The sequence below is a fragment of the Aphelocoma coerulescens genome, chromosome 1 (assembly GCF_041296385.1).
Source record: "Aphelocoma coerulescens isolate FSJ_1873_10779 chromosome 1, UR_Acoe_1.0, whole genome shotgun sequence".
In the NCBI taxonomy this organism is placed as follows: Eukaryota; Metazoa; Chordata; class Aves; order Passeriformes; family Corvidae; genus Aphelocoma; species Aphelocoma coerulescens.
Genome location: NC_091013.1, coordinates 82,692,216 through 82,705,837, shown reverse-complemented (window position 1 = coordinate 82,705,837; position 13,622 = coordinate 82,692,216). Strand labels below are relative to the sequence as shown.

Below are 13,622 nucleotides of genomic sequence, written 5' to 3'. Positions count from 1 at the left end.
CCAACCTGTACACAAGGTATGTAAAGGAAGGACAACCTTACAGTTAAAAGTCAGACTGAAATTCAGGTACTTTTAAACACAAGTGCTGATGTTAATCAGAATATAAAAATGCAGTTGAAGGCTTTATTAAATGTCACTAGATTTCAGCTAAACCTTCAGGTTATTTTCTTCTCTATAGGAACATATTTCTATCTATTATAATTCTGTTGTAGAAAACAAAAATATTTTCATGAGACAAAGTAATCTGTAGCTCTAGTTTGTTACAATCAGAAGATTTAACAAGGTGTCTTAACAGAAATTGAAATACTAAATTCTGCCCCTTTTTTGGCCACAGACTTTTAGCAAGTGACGTCGCATGAGAGATTAACACAAAATATGGATTTTTGAATAATTTTAAAAGGACAGATGAATGTTTTGACAAGATTTTATTGTGAAACATTGGATTTAGAAAAGGTACAAAATGTCAACGGTCAGATGTGTGCCAGTACAGTATTTCAATAATCTATACATGTGGACAGCTGAACAGCTTCACTGCAGAATGCGGAGTTGGACAAACTATCTAACAGGGGGCCGCAATATTCACAGGCTTAAAATACATAAATAACTTGAGCCAAAAGGACCATTACTGGTCAATGCTAATCAACATCTGGAAACAGGCTAAAAAGCACAATACAGTACAACAATCTCCTCGCAGATCCACGTTTAAAGAACATCAGTTTATTATGTCAATAATCTACAGCTCCAGGACATCATTCTCAGGACTAGGATTCAGTTGGCTAGTTAACAACTTTAAAAAATTAATGTTAAAAATGTGATTGTGTAAGAAAACCCACAGGTATTTAATTAGAACTAAAGATCATGAAGCCCCTAAAAATTCTTCTGACTGGGATTTATAATTAGTTACTTCTAATACAGAACTTCTGTTTGTTTCTTTAAAATGTCCTGACTGCCGCTTGAACTGATATCATTAAGTAATCTTAATTCAAACATTTCATTTTGCTATGCATTTCTGTATTTTAAAACCCATTTCATTGAATATGGGTCACCATCAAACTGGAAAAAAATTTACCCATGTACTAATTCTGAATTAATGAAAGTCGTAAATTTGTATATTAAAAAAATTAACAATAACCTCAAAGATAGCAGCATTCTCTACCCTAGTTTAGTATGTTTAAAGAGGAGCTTTTATAAACATACAAAGTTGATTTTAGGGTATAAAAATACACATATACTATATGAAACAAGATAGCTCAAGTTTTTAATATTTTTCAGTAGTCTGTCACTGCTGGATCTCATCTGAACTATTGAGAAGGTGTTCATAGTTCAGTACCCGGGTGAACAGCCAAGGGTCTATAGACTTTTGTTCTTTAATTAAAAATCTGTAGCTGTTTCTACACAAGCTTGCTGAAATATCAACAACTACCCTGTTAACAGTCAGTATCCAGAGCTGACAAACCTTTACCCATGTAAGTCTACTTCCCTTTATGCTGATTCATAACTTACCTTCCTGAACAGATACCTTGGGGCATACTAAATGATTGTTTAATCGAAAGTTCTGAATATGACTCATGTCCACTAGGAGCAGAGCTAAACTTAAACTGATGTAATTTAGAATGAAAATCCACCCAAAACATTAAAACCCACCCTTTGACACCACATCCACTCCCTTAATTAATTTCAAGACCATTAGTTTTGGCTACTCTTTTCTCATTGTGTATCTTCAGTGGGGGATGTGCATCTTGCAATTCATTAGGAGGAATCACCATAAATTACAACCAAGTACATCAAATCAGACAATGGGGAATAAACGCATTTAAAACTTTGAGTGTGTATCACTAGCTAAGGCTGTAACATTGGGAGTACAATGTCTGCTATGGAATTAAAATTAGTGCTGTGCCAAATGGTAAAAATGTATAAACAAACCACAGAACTCCAGTGTGGCAAAAAAACATTTTGCTTTTTGTTCAGGAAGTGTTTGACATGAGCAGCACTAACAAAATTCTACGCCTCACAGACACAAGCTACAAAGGTTATCTAAAGCCAATATTCACTGTCCATCAATCAGCTAGCTAGCTCTTAATGCTGCCTTGAGCACTGCACTAGCCACTTTGATCTTTGTTTCAGATTCCTCTGTACACACATTTATATTTACATAAAACATTTATTAAACATGATTTTAAAACATAAAAACCTTATGTACAAAATACCAACATTCCTATAAATAAACAGTTGGAGAAAGGCACTTGCAAGAAAAGTCTACAGTAAATCTTACAAAAACCACACTGCCTCTGTTACTGTACAATAGATAATCTTTCAGTCAGTCCCTATCACAAGAATGTAAAACACTAATTACTTGTTATAACTAAGAATATAACCGTTACAGTCGTATTTACACATACATATATGCCTCTTTTTAGTTCCACTTGAGAGCACCATGATTTCCATTCCAAATTTATATTTTCATACAAAGTAAAGGAACAGTTGCCAGAAACCAGTGTTCAGTGTCACTGCAGATTCATAAACTTTTGGCTGACATCAGTGTAGTTTAAAAGACTCAGTTGCTACTTTGTAAAAAGTACACCTAGTTTGTTATTGCATGTTGTCCTTTCAGAGAGAACACTGCTAATGTTCTCTATGCAATTGTTTAATACTATTGCTGGCAAAAGGTTTCCAATATCAAAAAAATAAAAACATTCTTCAAGCCAGTTGAAGTATTTCATCTGAACAGTAACTAAAAAAAGCTGCATATTAATTATAAAAACATGTAGGAAACATGCCAACTAATCTGGTGTGCAAAAATATTTTTTCCACTACACAGGATTTTAAGGGCTTCACAGAATTACTCAAATGTACGTTGAGTAGCAAACCCCACAAATAATCAGTTCCTCAAGGAGATGTGAGGATACTCCCACTTTTATCAAACTTTTTACCCTTTGACAATGCTGCAACCTGTTTGAGCAGTTCTCTGTTTTTGGCCTGCAATACAGATTAAAAAAGTATGAGTTACTGAAATAGTAGTGTCATGCACTTTGCATTTATGAACCAACTCTCAAAATGTACATGCTAAGAACATTCAGAGAAGGTAATGATCACTTTTCAAAGACTTGTATATGCTTTTTGACATGTATATTTGGTCTTCAACAGAGAAAGTAACCACATTCCCCATATTGCAAAATTTAGTATATCCACTATTGCACTGAGTGTCTGTTCAGCCTGTGATTTATAAGGCAACTAACTCAGGTTTTCTTCCTGATAAAGCATGCTTTAACAAGAGACATCTAGCTGTCAATGTGTTAATGCTGAGTCCTTACATCAAATCCATAGCCCAATGACAACTGATAAATTGTCAGAGAACAGACACAAAAAATAAACTTGGAGAAAGCACGTGAGGTAAGGCTTTACCTTTTAAAGTTAAAAGAGTCAGTTTAACTCATGGAGACTGTCTGTTGACTGCAGAACTGCTGTACAATGCATGCAAAGTTAAACATGGCAATGACCACTCATGAACTTGGTACTACTGTACTGGAGTCAACAACACTGAGCAAACAAGCTGAGTGAACAGCCTGAATATATGATTCCATCTGAAGTATTTCCCAAGTATTGATAGGCAATTACGCACCTGCAACTGTTCCACAGTTTCCTTGTGAGCTTTCTCCATACTGTTCATCTTTGTCCTCAAGTTCGACTCTTGGTACTGGAAGTCTGCCTTCAATTCTGTCAACTGAAAAACACAGATCCTATGAAGATTCCTTGAAAACTGCAACGGGACATGTCTTCTAGTCAATACATGAAATCTTTAGGGAAGCCTCAGGAATCTCAGGAAACACTATTTATTTATTATTGCTCTATTGACAGCTCAGCACTTGAGAAACAGTTTGAAAAGTCTGTATACCTATTTTATATGCAGAAAGCCAATGTCATCATATAACCATACTGTTTGCTCAGAATTTTGTATAAAAAAGGCTAAACCTCAACAAAAAAAAAAATCAAATACAAGACTGGTGATTTATAATCCTTGCTGTTCTTTCAGTTGTGAGATGCTTATCACAATCTTCAGTAACACCTCTCAGTTATATGGTGTGGTAACACGAAAAATCTTCCCTACAAAGACAATAAAAAAGATTGTTTTGTATCCTTTTATGCTACATTTTGTCCTAAGCAAAAGGATAAATATACAATGTACACATTCCTGTATTAGGAAATGAAGCCTCTTTGCTAGCAAAGAGGCCTACCACAACAAACCAGAGCAGACCCTCCTAAAGTGACTACTGCTATTGCCAGCCTTAATATGTGTCAAATCACATGTAGTGAAACAGGTATTGCTCAGAAAAACAGTCAGATGGTCAAGTGCAGGTATGCTGATACAGTGGCACATAACTCACTGAACACACACTGCTGCTCAAAGCATGCACTTAGGGCAGTTGGAGACCGCAGCGCATCCAGTGCAAACCCACACAGCTCACGCTAAACATAAAAAAAGCCAGTGCTAGCGTTGCACCACAGTGAAGTATGCAACTAGATGGGCAAACACACTGCCTGTGCACATTCAGCAAACAGTGGTCCTCTCCTAATAATGAAGTCTCAGGGCCTCATGGTAATGTTGTGGTTTCTCACTACCGTTTAGTGCAGAAAGACAAACAAGGCTAGTACCGCAAACAATACACACTGATGATGACATGGCTGATATCCTGACTCATAACAGAAAGTGATGAATGAGTATTATCTGCAAAGCTGGTGTACTGAGCTGTTTTTGTTGCCATGTTATACAAGTCAGAAGTTTTACTTTTGGAGCATTCAAAGCTGTTCAAATGTTGTCCCTTCGTACATCTAGAGACATGACCTTAACAGGAATCTCCCACAGGTATGGCTCAGGCTTTTCACCCTGTACATGTCTTCAGATTTACTATCTCACAGTAAAAAAAAAATCTGCAGTATGTTAATTTGTTGCAATTTTTTCAGCTATGCAAACATTGTATAACGTGTTCAGCTTTTCTCCTCCCTGCAGCAGCTGAAAAACTGACATTCTGAAAGGGTGGACTTCATGCCTGAAGGAGACTAAGCTCAAAGAACTCTGAAGTCAAATAAATAGTTTTAGCAGTGGGGATATTAAAATCATTAGATACTCTCCCTATGGAAACAGCACAAAATAAGTCACTGCAGTAGTTATTCAGAAGTAGGCGACATTTCCTTACCTACCACTTTTGCTGGCCTTGCTCAGTAGATTAAAAATAAAAAGAGCTAAGTGAATTTCCTACTGACTCACGATCTTCTCCTGACTTTATAAGAGAGAGATCAGGGCCTAATGTCTGTGCTTTGGAGAAAATACATAGAGAATCCATGACAGACTGTTCAGCTCTTTCACACTGAACACTTAAAGGCTTGAAATAGCAAGTACTTCCAACACTAGGTGTATTTTATCAGTGACATAAATGAAAATAGGTTCAATATCCTTTACAAAACACACCTATGCGTAGAAATGAAGATACAGAACTAGGGTTCAAAAATGGAAGCATTTTCCTGTCAGTATGATTGAGTCTTTCTTAACCATCAATGTTTGGTAAGCTACCATGCATTCACAATCAAAATTTTACTTGAAAATATAATAAATCTGTTTGAAATACAATTCCATAATCTACTCAGTCCTGAACATACATTCTAGAGCCACTGTTATATTGTCCTAAAAGCATCTAGTTATTCAGATGGCAGAGAAATAAAGTCTAGTTAATGCAAAGCAAGTATGTATTTGTAGTTATTTCTCTTTTCTTGTTAGTCATTAGTTTGTTTGAAGGGTGAATCTTCTCTAAGAGTTTTGCTGCAGCCACTTGGGCCTGACAATTTCACTTAACTTTTGTTGACAGCCATTTAATCCATGATTTTTTTACAGTCTCTGACTACCTGCAAAGATTTGACAACCTACAGTACACATGCTACTGATCCTATAAAAACAAACCACTTCATTTTCATACACTACCCATGTAAATTTGGACATTGACTTATTATGGCTAGAGTTGCTTTAGTTTAAAACGAAATAAAAACTATGCTAAACTCAGAATGGTTACTACTCTTTGTCATGACTCAGTTAAGAGCACATAAAACATGCAAACCACTGTCTAGCATTTTATCCATGACCTGTGGCATGCAGCCTGAGTAACAGGCTAACTTCTTCATGGCTGAAGTGAGGTAAGATGAATTACTCTTTGACTTAGAGACAAAATACGTTCATGATACAAAAGTCCAAAACTTTTCCTTTAAATGGTAAGGTCTGATTAGCTGCTATATAAAACAACTGTATCTGACTTTTGTTTTATCTTATTGTCTTGATATTTTTAGGAGACTACAAAACAGAAACAAAATTATGAAGTACTTATTGAACAGCTGTAATTTTTACCTTTTTATCTTTCTCTAAAATAGTCTGATCTCTTTGCTGCAGAAGACGTTTAAGTGACATTACTTCTTCTTTCAGCTGACTTATGAGGACAAAGTTGTCAGTTCCTCCACTGTCTGCAGACTGATTTATAGAGCTACTAAAAATGTAAAACAGTAGTTATTTACAACATCAAAAGAAAAAAGCAAAACACTTTTTAAAAAAAAATTCAAATTGTATCATTAATAATTCCATAAACATCCTTAAGGACTAATGCAAAAAAAGTATGTACCTGACAGAAATGGATGCAACTGGCAAATTACCTTACTAATGGCACACATTACATACACCTGCAGAAATATAATTCAGTATTAGCTTTGAGGGGGATAAATACCTTTTGACTGAAGCAGACACTTTAAACTTTTATTCTGACCATTGGCCAGAATCGGAATAAAGATTCAGTCTCCCACACTAAGGTTCAAAAGAACTCTCTAGATACTGGATTAGCTTAAAGCAGCAGGTTCTACCCTGCATCTAACTGATAAAACAATTCCCAGTGTGAGGGAACACCACTGTGTTGATAACTGTTACCTGGTACACAAGCTTTGCTTAATTTTGCCCCAAACAGCTTAAAAGCAAGAAAATAGTGCTAGTTTTCTGCTAATAAAGTAACTTAATTGACTGACAGCACTCAGATACCACCCAATAATCCATCTGACAGGACACAAGTTTCACATCCCTCATTCTTCAGACAAACAAACAAAAAAAAAAGGCAACTTGTCACAGATCAGTGCTCTGTTTGGTTGAAACGGCTCAGCTTTACAAAAATATAACTTTACCTATCTCCATTTGATGGCTTGGATTCCAGTTTGGGTTTTTTCTTTGGAGTTTCATTCTGAATAGCTGCAGAGGATTTATGGCTGAAATCAAACAAAATGTAAACCTAAAGCCTCATACTATGTAACTCTCTAATATCACCATTTGGTACATGGAAAAAAAACTAACTCATGCTCCTAGGTGGAATGCTAGAGACTAGCCAGAAATGTAAGAAAAAAGAAATTCTTTAAATGAAAACTGCAAGATAAATTAAAAGAAAATTAATAAGTAATATAATATTTACCTCTGTTTCCATAGTCCCTGATCTTGTTCTGGACTCAGATTGCTGATTCTGAAATATGTGAAATGTACTTGGTAACTGACCAAATATGTCATTATTTGTAAATTTATGTGAATGGTATCTGTACTTGAGAAAAATCCTCCCACACTTTTTTTTTCCTAATACAGTGAGTATTTATGAATTTTCAGTTGGACAAGTTTCTGATCATGCTTTGCTATGTCAGGATGCTATAAATCATCATAAATCATAAATAGCTATGCTGTTGCAAGTCACAAGGGATAGAGCTCAAGACTGATGGCTAAACCTTTTTGCTGATACCTCCCAATTTTTGTGAACTTTGTCTTGCTAAATCTGTACTCAGCAAGCTGGTCTAAAGCACCTCTCCTGGGATTCCCATACTGCCATATGAACACTGCCTGAAGTGGTGTTCATTTGGTGCCATATGAGTAAAGTGAAGTTTTGGATCCCTGAAAATAACTGCTTCTCAGGTGTAACCATTTGTTTTCAATCATTGCAAAAGCAACTTAAAAAGGATACTGATATAGGAAGGGTAGAATATAAAAGATTGCACTGAGTGAAATAGTTAAAAGAATCTGTATTTATACCTCACTGTCTCTATTGTCTGATCTTAACAGTAACTGAACTGGACAGGGAAAAAGAGTCATATTAATTGGACCAGAAGCAATGGACCCATGGCAGCCTACAGAAGAAAAAGGTGGGAAAGCAGGAACATTGTGATCTGTATAGATATGCTTACTGTTTTAACTCTTGAATATATCAGAAGCTCTATTCTGTAGTAAAGAGCTAACTTTTTTTTATTTAATCCTTACTGTACCTGTGCCAAATGCATTAAATTAGATTTAACTTTCTCTAACTCCATTTTCAGCAGAGATTTGAAAGAACAGGAACAGTACAGTAACTCTATGCACAACAAGAATTTTCTTCTTCGAATTCCTAAAATCCCAAATCTTATTTTTCTCTTTTTTAAAGTGAAAGTATGGGCCTTTCTCTTTTACTCATTGCCAATACCATTTCATCTTAATTTGCTTCTATCTTTCAGTCACACTTAGGCAAGTTTCAGACAAAATGAAAATTATAAGCACTAGAAATGTGACGTTTAGAAGGAAAGCATCTGTGTGTCTAGCATCAAGGTCATTACCATTGCAGACATAGTATTTGCTATTTATTATAGAAATATTTATTTTATATATTTTATAAATATTTATTATATAAATACTATTTAGTATTTACACAAAAAACAAGTTGTTCTGAAGTTATGCTGCCACAAATCTATCAATGAAAATAAGAATCATGACTACTATTATAGCAGCACAAAATCCCAAATGAATTCTGGGGTTTATGACTAAATAAATTGGGTATGTACATTAAGGTTGGTAGGCTGTTTATGCCATGGCCAGAGATAATGAGTTGAGAAAAGTTGCAGAAGATGGGACAAAACTATGTGAAATGCTATCAGAGTGACAGTAACTGAACTGACAGCCTTGTGTCCCTACATCTGTATCACAGCCACTCACAAACTGCCTGTTCCAGCAAGACTTGATTATAAAAGCTAGCAAAGAGGTACAAACTGGTCCTAGACTGAAGGTAATCTCATACTGCTGCTTCTGCTTCTCCTCTTAATTTTCAGTATTTGTACAAGAATCAGGCAGGGTGAAGTAAGTCAGGGTGAGGATTCTCACTGCTAATACACACCTTTTAACCCACGGCAAATGCATGTAAAACAGCAGGTACCACAAAGCAGTTACTGTCTAGAAACCCAAATACAAGTTTACCCTCAAGTAACTTGTTTCTGTAGCCATTCCATGAGCCCTTTTCATAGACTTGCTACCAATTTTAACATCAACTAGTCTGACAATCGCCAAAAATTCCCTTTTTTTTAATGAACCACCTTCATTCAAACTCCAAGAATCCAAGGATTTTGACAGACCATGAAGAACAATGATATACTACTGCTTTTGACACCATGTTTTAAATAGCTTTCCTTACTTATCTCCATATAAACAGAACACAGAAGATGAAGAGCTACCCACACATATTTCAATTTTTGAAATACTTACTTATGATGGCTGCTGCTGTGACGATGATGATGGTGGTGATGGTGGTGGTGTTTTGAATGATGCTGGTCTTTCTCAGTAAGAGATGAGGATGAAGAGTTAGAATGTGAAGATCCCAGGCTCTTCCTCTGTTCTTTTGTCTTCTGTAGCACTCTCTTGTACGACAGCGTGCAGAGCCAACACAACAACTTTCCATCAACCTTTTGGGAAATAATTCAGATTTTATTTCCAAGTACACTTGCACTAGAAGATGTAGTTGATATTTGCAAGGAAATTTTGTTTCACTTCATCCATTATCTTTGGGAAAAAAAGAAATCTTTTGTATGAAACATCACTACTGTAGCTCCAGTGTATGCAAGTTTCTTTCAGTAAACTGAATCTTATTCCACTTGCCACTTAAACTTGTGCTAGAAAGAGCCTAGCAATTGTTGGACCTGCTCTACATCGCAGAAATAACAATAACTTTTTAAAAGGACGAGTCTTTTTTAGTTTAAACACCACGTGCCCTCTCTCAACCTATCATACTGCAGGCAGAATCAAGATGTCCAGCCAATGTGTTACTTGCACCAAGTAAATTCTTCTGTAAAAACAGCATTATTCTTGGGTTCAGTCAAGAGGCTTTTGAGGTCATTTTCTCAGCACCTTCTGGAATGAGAAAGTGGCACTCAGCAAAGCTATTTAACGAAACAGAACACAAAGGGCTGCTCAGAGCAGTCTACCTCTCTGGTGCTCTATTTAAAGGCAAGGCAGGCAAATAAGAAGAGATAAAGTGACAGATTCAACTTATGAACATACATAAGAACCAATGGATGGGAAAACAAAAGTAAAATAAATATCAAAACATGAGGAACTGTTGAGCTGCTTAACTTCTGTTCCACAGCTACAACTGTCTACTAACACTTGTGCCTATTTTTGGAAAGTGTGATTTAATTAAAAGTTAGCTCAGTAGCTGACATAAGAATTGCAAATTACGAAATTTAATTCAAATATTGTAAAGCACAGATCAGCAACTTTAATCTGGTATTTGAGAACTTAAGATACATTCCTGTTAATCTTTCTCTTCTGAAGGAAGAACACTGTCTATTGTCAGCCTAAGCCATGAGAGATGTGGAACAAAGCCTACCTTCCTTCTTCCCTCCTCTTTTCGATCAAAAGCACATTGCTGTTTGCACTGCTCACAGGTCTGAGGCGGGCCGTACTTCTTCTCCGAGTTGGTGCAACGCTGGCATTTTGTACCAATAAATGCTGCAATAATGTTACAATACTGACAAGGCTTGGGCTGAAAAATAAAAAAGTTGAACTGGATACATTTGCATTTACTGTAATGAACACAGGTATTTCAACTCACATAATGATGCTTCAAAAGTAGTAGGGCTTCATATAACCTACCTTAAAGAACCCTTTTCCTACCATTTTTATCTCCAGTACTAAACTTTTCCTCTAAAATGATGCTTCTTCAGTGCTTAAAACCAGCCTGGAATTTCCATGAAAACCCAGGCATAATAAAAGAAACACACACAACCATCTAGTAACTAACCTCTACACCTACTGCTTTTAATTTTTTTAAATGTATGACATTTTCTCTCAGTTTTACTACACGACTTAAGAAATTACTTACAAAACTTGAAAAAAAGAGTAACCAAGTGAATTTTTTTAGACTGGAAGTTTCTGATGGCATCCCTCTCTTTGCATAGCTCAGGGATTCAATAACCCTACAGTTCTAAGATTAGTATCCTAATCCCTGCAATTCTGCAGGAAACTTAAAAAACAAAACAAACAAAAAAAGCCCCCACCACCAAACAAAAACCAAGCTCTGATACTATCAGGTCAGGTTATCAACTTTCATATCATATGCTCAACTAGACTGAAAAATAAAACTGCTGTCAGTTTTCATAGGTTAGAAGTGGCTGATTATATTCAGTGCAGTTCTGTTTTTTTGATGAACTCCTGGTAAAATTGTTGCTGGATTTGTCCTGCAACTCATTTTGCTGCATTTTAAGCTTTTGAAAGCATTTCTTTGTTCAGTTTACATATACACTCAGAAGGTGCCTGACTACATAGCAACAGCTATTACACTTTTCAAAGAAGTTGAATTTCAACTAATATGGTTTATGTCAAGTATAAGGAAGTTATGCCTCTTTGTTCCACAACAAGATTATCTTGATACCTCCTAAAAACTCATATCTGCAGGGCAGCTCAGATACAATGTGTGCATTCACATAATAGAAAAATTCATTTTTCGAACAGAACTGAAGCTGAAATTCAACAGGAAAAAATGCAGAGTAACATGAACGCAGATAATACTCAGAATCTTTTTTACTTATTAGCTTAACATGATTAACATGCATTTCTAAAGACTTATATAATATAAAGTATGTGGTATTACTAGATTTTCACATTTACCACTCACTAAAAAGAGGAAGGGCTAATGGTCTTCCTGCCATGAAGCGTGTGCTTATGAGAATATGCAGGGAATGACTTAACGTGCGTGATGTGAAATAACACTGCTTTGTTACAAATAGCTATATTGAAATTATTATTAACTGTTAAGCTATATATAACACAAATGGATTTCAATTTGGGAAAAGAAACGGTAACCCACAGGGGAAACCAAGAGATGTCAGTCTTTTCCATCACCTTTCTGAATGGCAATCTCTAGGGTGGTTTTTTGTTTGTTTTTTTTTCCCTCAAAAGAAAGTAAGAAGATTAGTTGCAAGAGAACTTTGTATTCAGTTTGAAGAACAAATGAGCTCAACTTCAGCATTAAGAACCAAGTAACTACTCACCGTTCCGAACTGCTTCACGTTTTGGGCGCATTTCTTGCATATTGTGTTGGTTTTGCTAAAGAGATAAAATGGCACAACATTGAATTAGGTGATAAACACGCACTTTGACATTCTTCCCCATGCAATTACTGGCAAACAGAATCACAGTAGAGTTGGATTGGAAGGGACCTTTGGAGATCCAGTCCAACCCCCCCGCCAAGGCAGAGTCACCTTGAGCAGGTGACACAGGAACGTGTCCAGGTGGACTCTGAACGTCTCCGGAGACAGAGACCCCACCACCTGGCTGGGCAGCCTGATCCAGTGCTCTGCCACCCTCAGTGTGAAGAAGTTCTTCCTCATGAGGAAGTGAAACTTCTTGTGTTTTAGTTTATGGTCATTGCTCCTCGTCCTATCGCTGGGCACCACTGAAAAGAGCCTGGCACCATCCTCCTGGCACCCGCCCTGGAGACACTTATACAGATTGATGAGATCCCCTCTCAGTCTGCTCTTCTCCGGACCAGCCAGGCCCAGCTCCTGCAAGCGCTCTAGCCCCCGGGCAGACGCACGCCGTACCTCTCCTGCTGGAACTCGGAGCGGCAGTAGGTGCACTTCACGATGGGGTGGGCGATGCGGCACTCCTGCGGGGGAAGCGCCGCGTTACTGCCCGGCCGAGCCCCGGCCCGCGCTCCGCCCTCGCCCGCCGCCCCGCCAACAGCCCCGGCCAGGGCCGCCCCGCCGCCGCCGCACCTTGCACAGCTGCTGGCCCTGCGAGAGCTCCTCGAACGGGTACCGCTGGTTGCACTTGGTGCAGGCATAAAGCGCCGGGGCGGCCGCCGCGCCCGCCGCCGCCATCCGGCGGGGCGGACACGGGCGGGCCGAGGGAGGGGAATGGGGAGGTGCCGCCGGGGCGAGGGACGGAGCGGCCGCCGGGGCCGCCGAGGAGGAGCCGCCGCCGCCGCCGTCCCCGTCCCGGTGCCGCTCCCGCCGGTGCCGCCCTGGGCCCCGCGCGCCGCCCGCCCGCGTCCCCCTTGTGTCGGCGGCGGCGGCGGCGTCACCCCGCGCGCGCCCCCCGCCCTTCCCTCCCTCCCTCTCTCCCTCCGCCCCGGGCCCGGGCTCGCGCTGCGCCCGCGCAGCCAATCGCCGCCCCGCGCCAAACCTGCCTTCGAACGCCGCCGCCCAATCGCCGCCCCCGCCGGCCCCGCCGCCGCCAATCCCGCCGCGGGCGCCCTGCCCTGCGCCGGGCGGCGGCGGCGCCCCTGCTCTGCGATTGGCCGAGGCGCGGGGGCTCCCTCTGACAAAGG

At 38.8% G+C, this 13,622-nt stretch overlaps 1 protein-coding gene across 6 annotated transcripts; it reads right to left on the bottom strand.

Annotated features, from left to right (window-relative positions):
* Positions 1–410: 410 nt before the first annotated feature.
* On the bottom strand, positions 411–13,298 carry FAM76B (family with sequence similarity 76 member B). 6 transcript variants are annotated; one of them, XM_069015076.1, is made up of 10 exons: positions 13,069–13,298; positions 12,895–12,959; positions 12,343–12,397; positions 10,680–10,835; positions 9,560–9,756; positions 7,485–7,532; positions 7,204–7,284; positions 6,389–6,524; positions 3,620–3,721; positions 411–2,976 (listed from the first exon to the last, which is right to left on the bottom strand). In XM_069015076.1, the coding sequence occupies exons 1-10, from the start codon at positions 13,171–13,173 to the stop codon at positions 2,887–2,889; spliced, it is 1,035 nt and encodes a 344-aa protein (XP_068871177.1). In that variant the 5' UTR covers positions 13,174–13,298; the 3' UTR covers positions 411–2,886. The 6 variants fall into 6 exon arrangements, with proteins under 6 accessions (XP_068871177.1, XP_068871184.1, XP_068871201.1 ...); XM_069015083.1 differs by having other exon boundaries at positions 6,389–6,521; XM_069015100.1 differs by lacking the exon at positions 7,204–7,284.
* Between the last annotated feature and the right edge of the window lie 324 nt (positions 13,299–13,622).

Bases quoted from the DNA above. Each gene is read 5' to 3' on its own strand.
- FAM76B (XM_069015076.1), bottom strand. From the start codon at position 13,173: ATGGCGGCGGCGGGCGCGGCGGCCGCCCCGGCGCTTTATGCCTGCACC. The intron at 7,285-7,484 runs GTAAATATTATA...GTTTGATTTCAG, and splicing joins CAGGGACTATGGAAACAGAG to CCATAAATCCTCTGCAGCTA. The intron at 3,722-6,388 runs GTAAAAATTACA...TGTGTTTTTCAG, and splicing joins TTTTAGAGAAAGATAAAAAG to TTGACAGAATTGAAGGCAGA.